This window comes from Chrysemys picta, chromosome 8 (genome assembly GCF_011386835.1).
Source record: "Chrysemys picta bellii isolate R12L10 chromosome 8, ASM1138683v2, whole genome shotgun sequence".
Taxonomy (NCBI): Eukaryota; Metazoa; Chordata; order Testudines; family Emydidae; genus Chrysemys; species Chrysemys picta.
Window position 1 is genome coordinate 60,228,488 of NC_088798.1, and position 15,046 is coordinate 60,243,533.

The window sequence follows — 15,046 nt, forward strand, 5'->3', positions numbered from 1 at the left end:
CTGGGCTGCCTGCTGGTGGCTCAGACTCCCTCTCCCTCCCAGCGCAACGGCCACTGAAAAGAAAAAAAAATGGGGGTGCTGCTTTTTGGCACCCCCAAATCTTGGCCCCCTAGGCAACTGCCTAGTTCGCCTAAATGGTAGCACCGGCCCTGCCTCCCTTCCACAAAGGGTAGATCCACGGTAGCCAGCGCTTCTGGGTGAACTGGAGCATCCAATCATGATTTAAAGACTCCAAGAGAATTTACCACATGCTCTGGGAAGCTATTCCAATGACCCTCAAATAGACCCTAAGGGTATGTCTACACTGTGATAAAAAACCCATGGCTGGCCTGGGTCAGCTGACTCAGGCTTGGGCTGTGGGGCTATACAATTGCAGTGTAGACATTTTGGGGCTCAGGAGCCAGAGCCTTGAGATTCTGGGGGGAGGTCTCAGAGCCTGGGCTCAAGCCAGAAGGTCTACACTGCCATTTTTAGTCCTGTGAGCCTGAGTCAGCTGATCCAGGCCCTGAGACTCAGTGCTCCAGGGGTTTTTGTCACAGTATAGACGTACCCTACTAGCCTTGGATCAGTTCACAGCCTTCAGACCTTAAGCCAGTGATTATCCCACACACGCTCCTCATCCCCTTCTGGGAGCATGCTAACTGCAATGGTTTAAAAATCACGACTCAGACCCTGCAAAAATTCTGTGTATTGTAACTGTATTGTGGCTTTGGCATGGCTTTTGATATTTGAAACCCTCCCCCCACCCATCCCTAGTGTGTGAGACAATTCATGTTGCCCACTCCCCCTGACTCATTGAGATGAGTTGTCCCCTGCTGCAGGAGCTCTCACCCCCACAGCTGCCCCTCCCCCACCCAGCAGCTAATTCTGCCCCCAGCCCCTAAATGAATCCCAGCCCCACATTAGTTGTGCCCCCCACCAATTCTGCCCCCCAGCCTCACCTTTGTTTCTCCTGTAGACCCTGGGTTTCTTCACTCCCACCCTATTCCAAACTGGGTATGGGGCTGCCGCAGGGTCCCCTCACTCCCTTCCAGGCTGGGTGTTGCGGGGAGGGGCAAAAGAACTATCTCCTCTTGCTTGGCAGGGGGAGGAAAGAAAAGGGGCCCCAAAGTGGGTGTGTTTCAGGGCCCAAGCAGCATAAAGGCATCTTAGTGTGAAGAGAATCATACCCCTTCTGTTCTCATTTACACCAGAGCAAAGGAGGTGTGAAAGGCTCCCAGTAGGGCAAGTGTTTAGAGGTGTCTTTATTGGGAATGGTTATGATTCCTAGGCATTCTTTCTATTTAAGAAACATTTCAATTCAGCATTATGAACTAGACACACCGAAACACAGGATGTTCATGTTCCAACTGACACAGCTGATTAACCCTTTGGGGTAGTGATTGAATGTGACTGGCTCACACCAGTCTTGGTGAGCTGGTACTTCCCCCTGTTGGCTGCATTGTGTGCTCCAGGATCTGAGCTTTTCTTCACAAGCAAATGATGTCTCACCCTTAAGACTGTGAAGAAAATCTTCACCTTGTGAACTGGCTGTAAACCCATGCAGTGCTGCCTATCTTAATCTGCTGGAAACAACAGGTCAAAGAATAGCGTGAACTACCCTTGTTCATGTCAATGTGCTAATTCTGGGGCCTAATGATGACCATTTAAATGTCACCATTGTAATTATTTCAGTGCTGATGAAAAGGATGCAAGGAAAGAGAGGGACAATCAGGCCAGGTCTACACTACAGACCTATATCAGTATAACTATGTCGGACAGAGGTGTGAAAAATCCACAGCCTTGAGCAGTACAGTTATACTGACTTAGCGCTGCCTACACGGGAGGTTTTGTCAACAGGAGAGTTCCTCCCATCGACACAGCTACCACCTCTTGGGAAGGTGGATTAACTACACCGATGGGAGAAGCTCTCCTGTCAGTACAGGAGTGTCTTCACTTAAGTGCTACAGCAGCGCAGCTGCACTAGTGCTGTATGTGAAGACAACCCTCATACTGTGAAAATTCTTCACAGTCACCTGTGAGTGGCATCTTATTTTGGCATCATGAGCAGACAGAGCTTAGTACAACCACTTTTTTCTGCCCCTCCACCTCTTTATGAAGCCTGCCTAGGAGTTTGTGAACATGAATATACTGTACTCCCTCCTAGGCATTTGTTTTGGCTGGAAGACACAGCTTTCCAAAGGTTACAATTAAATTATACAGAAGGATTTTAGCATGAAGAGACATGGAGCTGGAATTAGAGGACCCAAGACAACAGAGTTTAAACCAGGGTTGATTAACTTTACCAGCAGTTTAACAGAAAGCATATCATGATGCTCAACACCTGTCCTGGTGGGACTGTACCTTTAAGAGTAGAGAACGTTCTGCATCCAGCACTGAGAGGTGAAGGAAGAGGAGACAGGTACTGCATGGACCAAGGAGAGAGAGGGATGAGTGAAGAGATTTCTCTCCTGTGAAGAATTAGCTGTTGGACTCAAAATAATATTTAGTACTTAATTATCTTCAAAGCGCTTTGCCAGCATTAACTAAGTAACACGCAAAACACCCCTCTGAGGTAGGTTGGTGACTCTTATTCTCCCCATCTTGCAGATCAGAACACTGAGGCAGAGGGATTAAATGAGTTGTCCGAGGTCACCAAAAGAATCCTATTCAGAGAACTCAGGTGCTCTCGGCTATTCTGATGTTGATGCCATCTGACAACAAATCCCCTATTGGTACATATTCCTCATTCCAGTCCTCAGGATAAACCTGAACTCAGGGGCCTCATAACGAGTGGCTTTATAGTGACGCTGTTAGGTTTAATTTAGATGGGAAATGTAGGTTTTTATAAAAAGAAGCTTATACAAAAACTTAAAACTAGGTGAAATGTTCCCATGTTGTTTTTAAAATTCCAAAAGAAGCAGTGTTTGAAAACCAAATCTTTCCCCACAGTGTAGACAACCCAAGGACTGTGGCGTTGTGCTAGAGCATGAGGATCTGAAAGAGAAAGTAACTAGGGGCTGATTATTAATAAAAGCAAAGCGCAATGGCCTCTTTTCATCATCAAAGCTGGAAACTGGGAGAAGAAAAACACAGAGCAAAACCAGAAGCAAGTAAACTAGACTCTTAAAATTATCAACGCACGGGGTTATTTCCAACATAGATGAGGGTGCATTTTAACTTGATGCATTTTAACTTGACAAGATGATGCATTTTAACTTCACAATGCCCCCTTGAGGCCTGAGAAGTTACAGTAGTAGCTGGTAGCAATATCTAGTAGTGAAGGGCATTTGCAAATACGGGGTGTCAGCAACTTGGATTGTGGGAAGCAGCAGCATAAGTTCAAAGCTTGCTTGTAAGGTTCATAATGATCAGGGAAAATAGGTCACCTGTGTGCATTGGACCAGTCAGGTCCTTGTCGAGTTCAGCCAATCAGAATAGCTGTAAATGTTAATATTCCCCATCAGTCCCCTCCCACTCTGTGCTGGTGACTTTTGTCAATAGCCTCCAAATGCTTAAAGTAGGCTGGGTTGTGAACGCAGAGAGCTCAGAGCAGGGGCTGAAGCAGGCTGGGCATTGGTTACATAAGTATTGGAACAAGCTGTTCAAGTCCTTACACTTTGTTACAAAATAATGGAATTCCATTGTCAGGAATTGACAGGCTCGGCCCTGCTTGGAGGCCATTTTAGGCCCTGGGGGTCGTCTTCCTCTTCCCTGCCTGAGACCTTTTTTTCCTCCCCAGGATTGGTTCATTGCTGGATGATTGAGGACGGATCTTCATTTCAGTGTAAGGGATGGAGAACAAATGGCCTTTCCATGGCGCCCAGTTGACCCCCTGGAAAGAGAACAAGGAATTCCCTTTATTAAGCATGTAAACCTTGGGTGGGGCACTGGGATACTAGAATACATAACTCAGATATTGGGAGGGTTGTTATTTATTTGGATTTCTACCATAATAAGAAGAGGGAGTCCCTACCAGCTCTCTGGACACCCCTAACACAAATTAATATACATAGAGTTGGTCACCCACCAGGACTGAACCCCCTACATGCATAACACATACAGAGACCTGTGTAAATAGATGTATTTTGTGTCATGCCCTGACACCAACAGACCAGGACCATTTCAGACAAGTTTCTAAGAGGGAGCCCATTTCTGAGCTGAGGTTTCCCTTGAGGAGCGTGTTATACTGCTAACCACTCCCCCTTTGAAAATTAGGACGTTCCAATTCAAACGTTCCTGCCCATTTGCAGCTGTAGCAGCATGGCATAAAGAGAGAGGTGGTTTCTCAGGGTATGTCTACACTGCAGCTGGGAGGTGTGATTCCCAGCCCCCAGAAAGACAGACTCACGCTAGCTCTGCTTGAGCTAGCAAGCTAAAAATAGCAGTGGGGGCATTGCAGCACCAGTAGAAGCTGAGGCTGGCCGCCAGAGTCCAAGCCCGCCTGCCCCTGCCGTCAGTCTAATCCCAGATGCCTAGTCCAAGCCATCGCCCGTGCCACAACACCCACACTGCTTCAGTGTAGACATAACCTCAAGTAGCAAGGTCCTGTGCCATCTGTGGCTTTATAGGTTAAAAGTGCCACTTTGAATTCAATCCTGAAACCAATGAGCAGCCAGCGCAGAACATGGGGCAGCAGCGACATGTGTTGCCACCACCTAATTAGGTGTGCCCCTGGCCTGAGCATCATGTATACAGTGCTTTTCATATGCAACTTGTCTGAGATAATGCCCCAGCCTTTTACCTCTAGAGACAAGGGTTCAAATCCTGGCTTAGATCATGAGAGAGGTTCCACTATTCATGCTGTCCTTGCTCTCTGGATAAACACAGGATTCCAGTCTCCCATGGCTGTCAATCCAGCACCTTTCAGTACCACTAAATTCACTGTTCAGTACTGTGATCAGCTAGCTAGTGGCAGTGTGTCTGCAGCTGTGTTTCAAAGGATGGAACTGGAACCACTCAGTGCGCATGTGTCTGTCTGTCTCATAGGCCCTATACCGATTACTATAAATGGACACTCGTTTAGTTCAAGCAGTAGGCTCTGTGCTGTCTGGGCTGAATGCTGCGAGTTCCATCCCTGCAGTCACTTTGAAGTTACAGGTGGCCATAGTGGGTACCCTAGTAACGACTGTGAGGTTCCTGTGCTGCCATGGGTTGATTACAATACAGCCTTTTTAAAGGGAAGACGTATGCCTGATCTGTAACCATTGGATGAGTCTGGACAGCCCTTCCTGACTTGAGGCACCATCTGAGCTGTCCAGCGTCACCCGTGTCCCTGAAGCTGGTGAGAAGAAGCACACATGCTGCAGAACCCTGGCACTTGCCTCACTGTGCTTGTTTTCTCCATATTTGCCATTGAGGTTAGCTAAGTGACAGTTCTTGTACCACCAGGCGCCATGGTGTGACCTTGCACAATTGCTCAGAGCCACATCGTTGTCCCTGTCCCAGGTGGTGAATTTCCAGCCATTGTGGTAAGTCAGCGCATCCCCTAAAAGAGGGGAGAAGGAGATGTTAGGCACAGCAATCTGGGGGTGCCACTATCAGACTGTTGGGCGGGGGTGCTAGGAGAGTGCAGTTCCACAAAGTTGGAGATCCCCAGAGGGTGGGAGTGAGGGTTGGAAGGGATGGCGGGGTAGGTGGTAAATGGGGCAGGTGAGAGGATTGGAAGCCAAGGGCACAGGCATCATCATGGCAAGAAATACCTGGAGTACAGATGGCAAAGGCCATTATATCATCAGGATGGGAAGTAATGCTGGGCGAACTCCCAAGGAGTCTAAATTCCAGTTCAGTTGAGGATCAAGTTGCCATTCCTCCCCACACAACCCTCTTTCTTCTCCCCACCTCCCAATGTTGTCTTCTTTGATTGGGAATGCCCAACAGCCCCTCCAATGTCTTCACAGGCTCATCTGCTGGAACCACTCCCTACTCTGGATTCTTCAGCAGGTGGCCTGCTGGGCCTGCTCCCCGAATCCAGTCTGAGGACAGTTCCGTGGGCCTCCTCCCTCTTCTCTGCCTCTTTATCCAGTGACAGGTGAGCCACACCTAGTCCCCCCCTTCTCAGGAGATGGCTTGGCGGGCCCACTCCTGAGGTCCAGCCAGAAATTCCAATGTATATTGCTCTCCTTAGAGAAGCACCAGGAAGCAACCTGGCTTATGGGACTTCTAATGCATCCCAGTCTATTCCAACCCACATGCTGATGGGGAAACAAGTGTCCCAGATTCCAGTGCTTGCTTCCATTATGTGAGACTGAAGAAGCAAGGATAGAAAGCATTCCTTACCGGCAGTGCCTTGGTAATTCCCCACAGAGAGCCTGTACTTATCCTTGCTTGAAGCCACCTGGAAGAAGTCATAAACAGCATAGGCAGAGTCATTGGAGGTTTGCAAATCCACCCGGATCTCATATTGGATGGGAGTACTGCTAGTGAGGTTGTGCAGCTTGTCAAGACCTGGGAGAAGAATCCAAGGTAATTATTCTATAGAGGGAAAACCAATGTCAAAATTCATTCGCTTTCTCTGTTCCAAGGTTCTTCTTGCCACATTTAAATCAGTGGTTAAATCAGTGGTTTGCTCCTTCTCATCCCACCTTCTCCCCCTATTTGATCCCGAAGTTACATCATACTGATAAGGATGAGTTTGCACCATCACACGCAGCTTCATGGCAGCAGAGAGTGACATCAGAAACATAGGAATCTGATGTCACTGCTAGATCAAGGAGAATAATCCAAATTCTGAAGGAACATTCACTATCTCTAAGCAAATCTAAAGACCCCCAACCACTGTCGTATCTAGGTGCTGAATTCGCCAATCTAAGCAGAGTCAGCTGAAACAGCAGGAAAGGAGACACAGAAAATGACTTGCCAAGTACAGTACTTTTTGTTCCTATTCTTCATGTTTCAGCGAATGCCACATTCTCCTTTAAATCAGTGCACTAATATCTTGTGACTCCTCTCCTGGTACAGGATCACAAAACCCCTGAACTGAACCTCTTCTGAGGTACAGAAAACATTGGTTCACTCTGAGTGACAGCCCGATGAAGTTCAGTGGGCACTGGATTTGATTCATTTGCCTATGCACTTCCAAACAAGAGCAGAAGCAGACAAGCCCAGGGCTGTACCCATGATATTTCCAACCTGACTGCAGACCTGAGAAGTTTGCATATTTCAGATAAGCATCAAAATGCCAGCCAGCCTCTACAAAGCCTGTCTTTAACTGTCCACCCTTCACCTGTCACATACAGATACAGTACCAAGCCAAAATTCCCCCAGGGGATCTCCAAAGCCTTCGACATAATTCCTCCAGCGCTTGTAGAAATCCAGCTGCCCTGTGTTCCGCCTCTGAAACACCTGCAAAACAAGCACTGCTGAATGAATCATGAACAATTGGGTAAATTATCCTCATTTTCTGTGTGTGGAATATTCACTAGCAGATGGCAATTTCCTCCCATTTCTCCATGATTCCAATCTGTCCACAAAGAAGGGGCGTTAATGAGTGTTCAGAATTCAAGCTGTTGGAAAAATGGAATTGGCCAGGTGATTTCACATGCTTTTTTTTAATGTTCCCTGATTGGATAAGCACACAAGCTCTTCCAATGCATACACTTGTGACTAGAAATTTAAAATTTGCTTTACACAAATGTTTGCCCTATTATAACTCAAATCACACTCATGTTTGTGGATAGTGAGGATAAAAGAAACACAAACCTCCCAAATGTGGTATAAACACCTACATAAACAGGAACTAGCTATACAACAGGACCAACCAGAACTTTTTTTTTTTACATGTGAATGAATATTCATGGGAAATTGTTTGCATTATTCAGCCTTCACTAAAATAAAAACGTAAAAAATAAAAAGAGAGAGATGAAGATAATCTTACTCTAGTGGAGAATGGGAGAGACACTGCACAGAGAGACACTCCCAGAATCACACAGTTTTATGCTCCTGCCCTTAGGTCATGGTTTCTGTGCTGTGGCCAGCAGTCCACTAGGAACTGTACTCAAGACTGCTTGTTCATTTCACATGAGCCACCATGCAGTTATCAGGTAGTAAGGAAATTCAGTCACTAACACCTTTGGCCTGACTGGAATAAGGGACCAACCAGTGAAATACTTTATATCTCAATGAACCTGACCCAGTCCCCAACCACCACACCTGTGATTGGCGTTTCCCCCACATCAATCCCAAAAGGGTTAAGGAAGCTGAGAAAGGGCCCGATAGTGAGATAGGCCACATGAGGGGATTAGGCTGGAGAAGCAACTCCTGATTGGAAGATGGAGCTCAGCTGAGCAGATGCGGGGCTGGGCTGGACTAATACAAAGCCAGGAAGCTGGCAACAGAAATGGCTGCAGTGAGGAAGTCTGCATCCACCCTCTGTGTATTAGAGAGGGAAGGAGGGAGGCCAGGGAAAGAGTGGGACCCTGGCCCTTAGGGAAGGGCGTACCCGGGAGAGAAAAGGGTGGAGAAGAAAGCCTATTGGAGGCAGAGTAGGAAGCATCCTAGGGAGAAAGCAGCAAGATTGAACACTGAGCAGACTTTGGCTGTGTGTTGCAGGAGCCCTTGACTGGAACCTGAAGTAGTGGGTGGCCCCGGGTTCCCCTACCTGCCACTGACAGAGTGGCAGTGTCTGCACAGCAGGCCTAGTGAGACTTCTTACCCCAGAAGGGAAAACCACATAATGATCTGGCCAGAGGGCTGAGTCCTGAAGACAAAGCTGCAGCTCCCGGAGCAAGAGGTGGGCTGCAGAGTGAGCGAGAGAACAATGGAGAGAGAGAGAGACTACAAAAGGAGGAGTTGGACCTGGAAGAGAGCTAATCCCCAGAACAGCCAGGAGGAGGCGCCACCTGCAGTGAGTAGAGCATGCCATGACACCACAACTGGCATCCTCGTTGGCAGTCTCAGCAGAGGCCAAGGACTGAACAGGCATACAGGCAACTATCCCCTTGCCCCTAAAGATGGTACTTCCCAGGCAAGAGTTGAGAAACACAGATGTGGAGCTGCAGAGTAAGAAGAGGGATACTTCCAGTGCTGCCCATGCCATGCCTGTGCTGGCCATAAACAGAAGATTTCAGTCTCCAGGGATGTCAGCGCAGCGTTAGAGTCACTTGATTTTTTTAAAAAGTAAACAGCTGTGCAAAGACCCCAGCACCACTCACTATCCATCCGCCTCCGTCGGTGGTCATGTCGCAGTACACCTGCATGGGCCTGCCAGCATCACCATTCAAGTAGATCATGTACATGCCACTGGTGGCATTCCCATTTTGCTGGGTCTGGCTGCAGTCAGCAGGATATGGGTAGAGGAAGGCAACTGTGGGAACAAGACAGGGAAAAACTCACATCAGCAAGTCTGAAAAGGAAGCTGGAGAGGCGTTCCCAACTGAGTCTCCTGAAGAGGATGTGGTTTGAACAGGGGCACAGGAACAATGACAGCCTTAGGCTTATGGGATCATATAGAGTCCTGCACCATATGCACACCCCCAGGCACCTACCAGCTGGAGCACAAACCTGGATGCCCTGGGTCCTGCCATGCTCTGGTAAAGACTGCCCTCCACCTAAGCTGCATATTAGCTTTACCTGGCCCATGAATAGGGTCACTGGAAGCTGCAGGAGGCAGCCTGGTCCTTGAGAGGGTCTCAGAAAGCAGGATTTTTCTAGGGATGGTGGAGTCATAGATGTGTAGTAAGTACTGGCTCTCAATGGAGAGGGAGCTCACTAATCTCTCCCCACATGCACCATTTGTCCACAATGGGCAATGCCTTCCCCAATAGGACAAACTCCTGCATCACAGTGGCATGAAAGGCACCTTAACAGGATGCCATTTTGATGCAAGTTTCCTGGACCCTGTTAGTGAATTTGGGCACCTCTTGAATGCCACAAGCAGTGCTTGCAAGATACGAGTTGCCCCCATGCTACTGGGATGATGCAAACAGATCCAGAGTTGGTGATCGACTTCCCTACTTCCAATCAGCTTTTCACAATCAGTCTATCTACTATACTCAACTGGTAGGCTCTGTCAGCAACATCATCCAGACAGATCTGAATCTCCATATAAGCCATCCCACTGTGTCACTTCATGCTCTTCCCCCACTGCATCTCCAACCTGCCATACAGCCTGGCCCAGGGCACTGGACTGGAAGTCAGGAGATCTGTGTTCTATTCACAACTCACTGACTTACTGAATGACCTTTGATAAATCATTTAATCTCTCTGGGGCTCTGTAAAGTGGAACCATCACCACTAACCCTTAACTGCGAAATGCTACAGATGAGATGTGCTAAGTATTATTAGTGCCAAGCCCTACCTGTCAAGAAGGTGTTGGCTGCCTTTCTGCTCCGGCGGTCACCCTTAAAGGCCACCATGTAGACTGTGTACCTCACTCCTTGTCCCAGGCCTTCCAGTATGAACCTTTGCTCATTAGGACCCAGTTGCACTTCCTGCCAAAAAAAGAAAAGATAGACTAACGATCTGCCAAGCTCCATAGTCTGCGTCATCTATTCCCAGCCATACTGCTTCTATTCTCTGCATGCTTTTGGAAGTGAGCAGGGCACAGTCAGAAGAATACTCGTAGCAGGGTGTACCCCATAAATACAGGGCCATCTGCATATTAGTGGGTAGGTTGAGGATTCCCTGTCCCTGGAATGAGGATTTGGGGGAAAAAGTGAACTTGCACAGACCCTACAGATAACTGTATCCACAGGGAGTAGACTGTATGCACATTCGCGAATGAGATACCTCACGTGCATGGAGCCCTCCGACACGTATAAACACATTGGAAAAGCAAAGTTAAAAACACATCTTCTATTGTGTGAAGGATCTGCCCAATCCACAACACCCAGCAGCAGTCACAGTGGTATGTGCCATCCAGCAGGGCACCAGCTTCTCCCAACAAGTGTAATTAAGATGGAATATTCCACTCCCCGAGACACCTTCCCACTTAAATTCTAAGGTTGTGCATGTGTTCTTGATAATGGGATCTGATTGGCTAAACCCAACATCCCATGTGCACTTTAAACTGGGGCAGTTTGTAACAAGAAGGAATTGAAGAGCTCACAGTACCTTGCTGGTGCCATCTGGAGCCTGGTAGGTCAGAGTGTAGCCACTGATCTGTGCAGCAGGTGGTGTCCAGGTAACTACGCCACTGGACTGTGTCACATCTGATACACGGAGGTTCTTGGGAGGGTCAATTTCTATTTAAAAAAAAAAGCAGAGAACAGAATCAAACTCTCTGATTGTACAAGTACCTCTGAGAAGAAGCAACCCATAGAGTGAATCTTTAGCATAGGGCATGGAGGTATAGAGCTTTTAGTTTCCAGTATTATTAACTGGGACTCTGCAACTACAGAAACTATATTTCATGGTTAACAAGGAGGAATGTGTGAGGTACATTAGCAATGTGTTGGGGCCCAGAACTAGTAAAGACTGCTGCAGATCAGGCTTCAGATGCACTGGCACGGGAGCTGAAATGGAAATAGCATGGGGTATTGTAGGTCAGACATGAGGTGGCACCCTGGACTGAAATAGCATAGGGTAATACCGAGTGAAGACGGGATTGCATTGGCAGAGTTGTGAGGGCATCCAGAGCCGGAATACCTGATGATCTGAATTTGTGTTCACTGGCAGAACTACATGGGATAAGCTCACACAATATGTGCCTGCACCCAGAGGCAAAACCAAGCTCATCTTCAGCCAGTGTTACCTGTCCCACATGTTTATGATCACCAAAATACACCCCTCTTTCCTTAAAAACGAGCTAACCAGCCTGAAAGCAAATACGTATTTCTCACTTCTAAAGACTGAGGAGTTAAGGGTCGGTATAAGGGATTGGGGCGTAGGTGCTCTGGCCTAGCTGTCATGGCTGGGCGGGTGGCCACCAGTCAAGGATGGCCATGAGGCAGAATCAGCAAGCAGGGCTCAAAGTAAGCACTAGAGCCAAGATTGATAAGGAAGGGTCAGGGTCAGAGTCAGCCCAGGGTCAGAGACCCGAGATTGGATGTAGCTATCAGGCTGGAATCAGGTGGCAAGAATCAGGTTAGGGCTGGAGGTCCGAGCTCAGAGATCGTTACAAGACTAGAATCAGGAGACCAGAGTAAGGCTCAAAGTAAGGCTGAGGTCAGAGACTGGAGATCAGAAAGCGAGGTGAGGTCTGGAGTTACAGCAGGCCAGAGATCAGTGTGGTTGTCCAGACAACTTCCTGGAGCACCCTCTAGGATTAAATAGTGAACATGGGCCAATCAGAAGGCCGCAGGGGGCTGTTGCTCTGGATCCTTTGGGTGGTACTTCCTGCAGTGCCTAATCTCCACAGTGCCCCTTGAATGTGGCTCTGTATGGCCACCTCCTGGCGATGTGGGAACGGACTCCACAAACCCAGATTCTAGTCCCACAGATCCTTACAGTCATGGTGCAGACATATGAATTACCTCTTTCTCCAGAGGTAAACACTGCAACACACTTGGGGTCTCCTCCCCAAACCTGGCAGCTTTGCATTAACAATTTATAAACACATAATCCATCCATGGCAAAGCGGCTCCCTTTGCAGGCACCGGAAACATTTTATTTTAATATGTTTGCTTATTTTAACAATTTACAAGTACAAAATAACCTACATCTCTATGGTTCTGGTCTCTGGTATTTTGTGTGATCCAGACCGCCTCCACGAACAGCAAAGACTAAGTCTTACATTCAAATATTTGTGTGGTTGTTTCCTGAGTGTGAAGAGCACGCTGGCTTTATTTTTAACCAATACCATTTCACGGTGATCATAAATAGCCTCTGATATTGTTTTATACTGGACATACAAGCATAAACGGTACAAGGCATCCTTTACGACCAGGGTGGTTTCTGACACTTGTTCTGTAGAATGATCCCCTCCTAGCTCCTGAGAAAATTTTTCAATAACAGAAGTGGAGGCAGCCGCTGAAGAATCCATCCCAGTTTTCAAATCAATGCTTGGTGCATTCTGGGATAGGGCTCTTTGGAAACCTGTTGTTAACTTCACAAAGGCCTTCATCCATTCGGTCCCTCCCTGCTTCAATCTGAGGGTGTCAGATGGGTAGTGCTGGTATTCAGGAAAGAGCACCAACTATTGACATGGGAGCCTATGCGCGCGCACGCACACACACACACACACACACACACACACACACAAACACTCGCTTACGTAAGGCAGAACTATTGACACAGGACCCTATGTACACATGCATACACACACACACACACACACACGTATGGCAGAGCATCATGGAGCTTGCAGAAATACTCAGCTCAATTCCCTGCTCCACAACAGGCTTCCTGTGTAACCTGGGGCAAGTTACTTACTCTTTGTGCCTCGGTTCCCCATCCGTCAATGGGGCTGCCCTCCCTCACAGGGTGTTCTGAGGATAGATAAATCCATTAAAGACTGTGAAGCACTCCAATACTAGAGTAATGGGGGCCATATAAGTACCTAAGTTTGACAGATGGAAAGAGTGGAGCAGCAGTGGCTTGAACACAGGGTTGGGAGGCAGGAACACCTTCATTCTCTTATGTTTAGAGAGTTTTTGTTTCATAAAATAGAAACAGAGAAGATATCTACACAGACAAAGATCCCTTATCAGGTGAGAGAGGAGGGAACTAGTACATCAAAGCGCACATAAGGAACTATTAACTGTGAATGAAACGCCATATATTCAATGAGCTGTTATTACCATTAATTAAAGTAACTATTTACAGAACTCCTGAGGTTAAGAAAAAAGTCCATTTTTATTATGCATGGAAGCAGAAATCCTCTCAGATTAGTACTGTGGAAGCTTGGACAGCAGAGGGAGCTATAGGGTATTGGAATCCACTGTCCTATTCCAGTGATACTGCTGTCAGCATTACCTGTGCTCTTCCAATCAATTCACAGTGCTACTGTTAAGGGTCTGAGCTGCAGGGGGCTGTTACAACTTGGACACCAACAAAAAACTGCCTCTTGGCCTAAAAACTTTCTATACAAGGTCTCTGCTACAAGCCTATTATTTTAATCATTGGGAATTCGTAGCTGTTGTCTTGAGTAAGATTTTAAAGGTATTAGCAGAGCAGGTTGAGAATTTTCTGGCATTGGAAAATGCCATTTGGTTGAAATCGACATGTTTTGCAAGAATGTATCAATTTCAACTAAATTTTATTTAGGAAAAAAGTCAAAATGTTTTGATTTTTCATTTTGAATTTTTTTAAACAAATGTGCAGCACTGGGGGAAAGCCGACAGGTGCGGGGCAGTATGTGGTTCGGACAGAGACATCCCTTAGGGGAGGATCTATTAATGGAGATTCTCTATGTCCTAAGTAAGGAGAAGAGGATGGAAGATGATAAAATACAGGAAGGATCGGATGAGAAAGAGTCAAATGAAAAAAAGTCCCATTCAATTACATCATATAATGACAGACAGCTAAAAAGTGACAAGTTTTTTAAGCGCTTATATACCAATGCTAGGAGTCTAAATAATAAGATGGGTGAACTAGAGTGCCTCGTATTATATGAAGATATTGATATAATGGGCATCACAGAAACTTGGTGGAATGAGGATAATCAGTGGTACACAGTAATACCAGGATACAAAATATATCGGAAGGACAGAACAGGTCGTGCTGGTGGGGGAGTGGAACTATATGTGAAAGAAAGCGTAGAATCAAATAAAGTAAAGATCTTAAATGAACCAAACTGTACCATAGAATCTCTATGGATAGTAATTCCATGCTCTAATAATAAGAATATAGCAGTAGGGATATATTACCGACCACCTGACCAAGACAGTGATGGTGACTGTGAAAGGCTATTAAAATAAAAAAAAAAATCAGTACTAATGGGGGACTTCAACTATCCCCATATTGACTGGGTACATGTTACCTCAGGACAGAATTCATAGATAAAGTTTCTTGACACCTTAAATGGCTGCTTCTTGGAGCAGCTAGTCCTGGAACCCACAAGAGGAGAGGCAATTCTTGATTTAGTCCTAAGTGGAGCACAGGATCAGGTCCAAGAGGTGAATATAGCTGGAGCGCTTGGTAATAGTGACCATAATATAATTAAATTTAACATCCCTGTGGCAGGGAA

General features: G+C 46.7%; 1 protein-coding gene across 1 annotated transcript in view; it reads right to left on the bottom strand.

The window, feature by feature from the left end:
- Positions 1 to 3,088: 3,088 nt before the first annotated feature.
- The window catches only part of TNN (tenascin N), a 36,315-nt gene continuing 24,357 nt past the window's right edge, over positions 3,089 to 15,046 (bottom strand). Inside the window, exons 10-16 of the mRNA XM_005304267.4 lie at positions 11,032 to 11,162; positions 10,277 to 10,409; positions 9,132 to 9,283; positions 7,227 to 7,323; positions 6,259 to 6,426; positions 5,304 to 5,467; positions 3,089 to 3,814 (exon numbers count right to left, since the gene is read on the bottom strand). Coding sequence (XP_005304324.3) covers positions 3,665 to 3,814; positions 5,304 to 5,467; positions 6,259 to 6,426; positions 7,227 to 7,323; positions 9,132 to 9,283; positions 10,277 to 10,409; positions 11,032 to 11,162 — 995 coding nt within the window. The 3' untranslated portion in view covers positions 3,089 to 3,664. The remainder of the gene's footprint in view (positions 3,815 to 5,303; positions 5,468 to 6,258; positions 6,427 to 7,226; positions 7,324 to 9,131; positions 9,284 to 10,276; positions 10,410 to 11,031; positions 11,163 to 15,046) is intronic.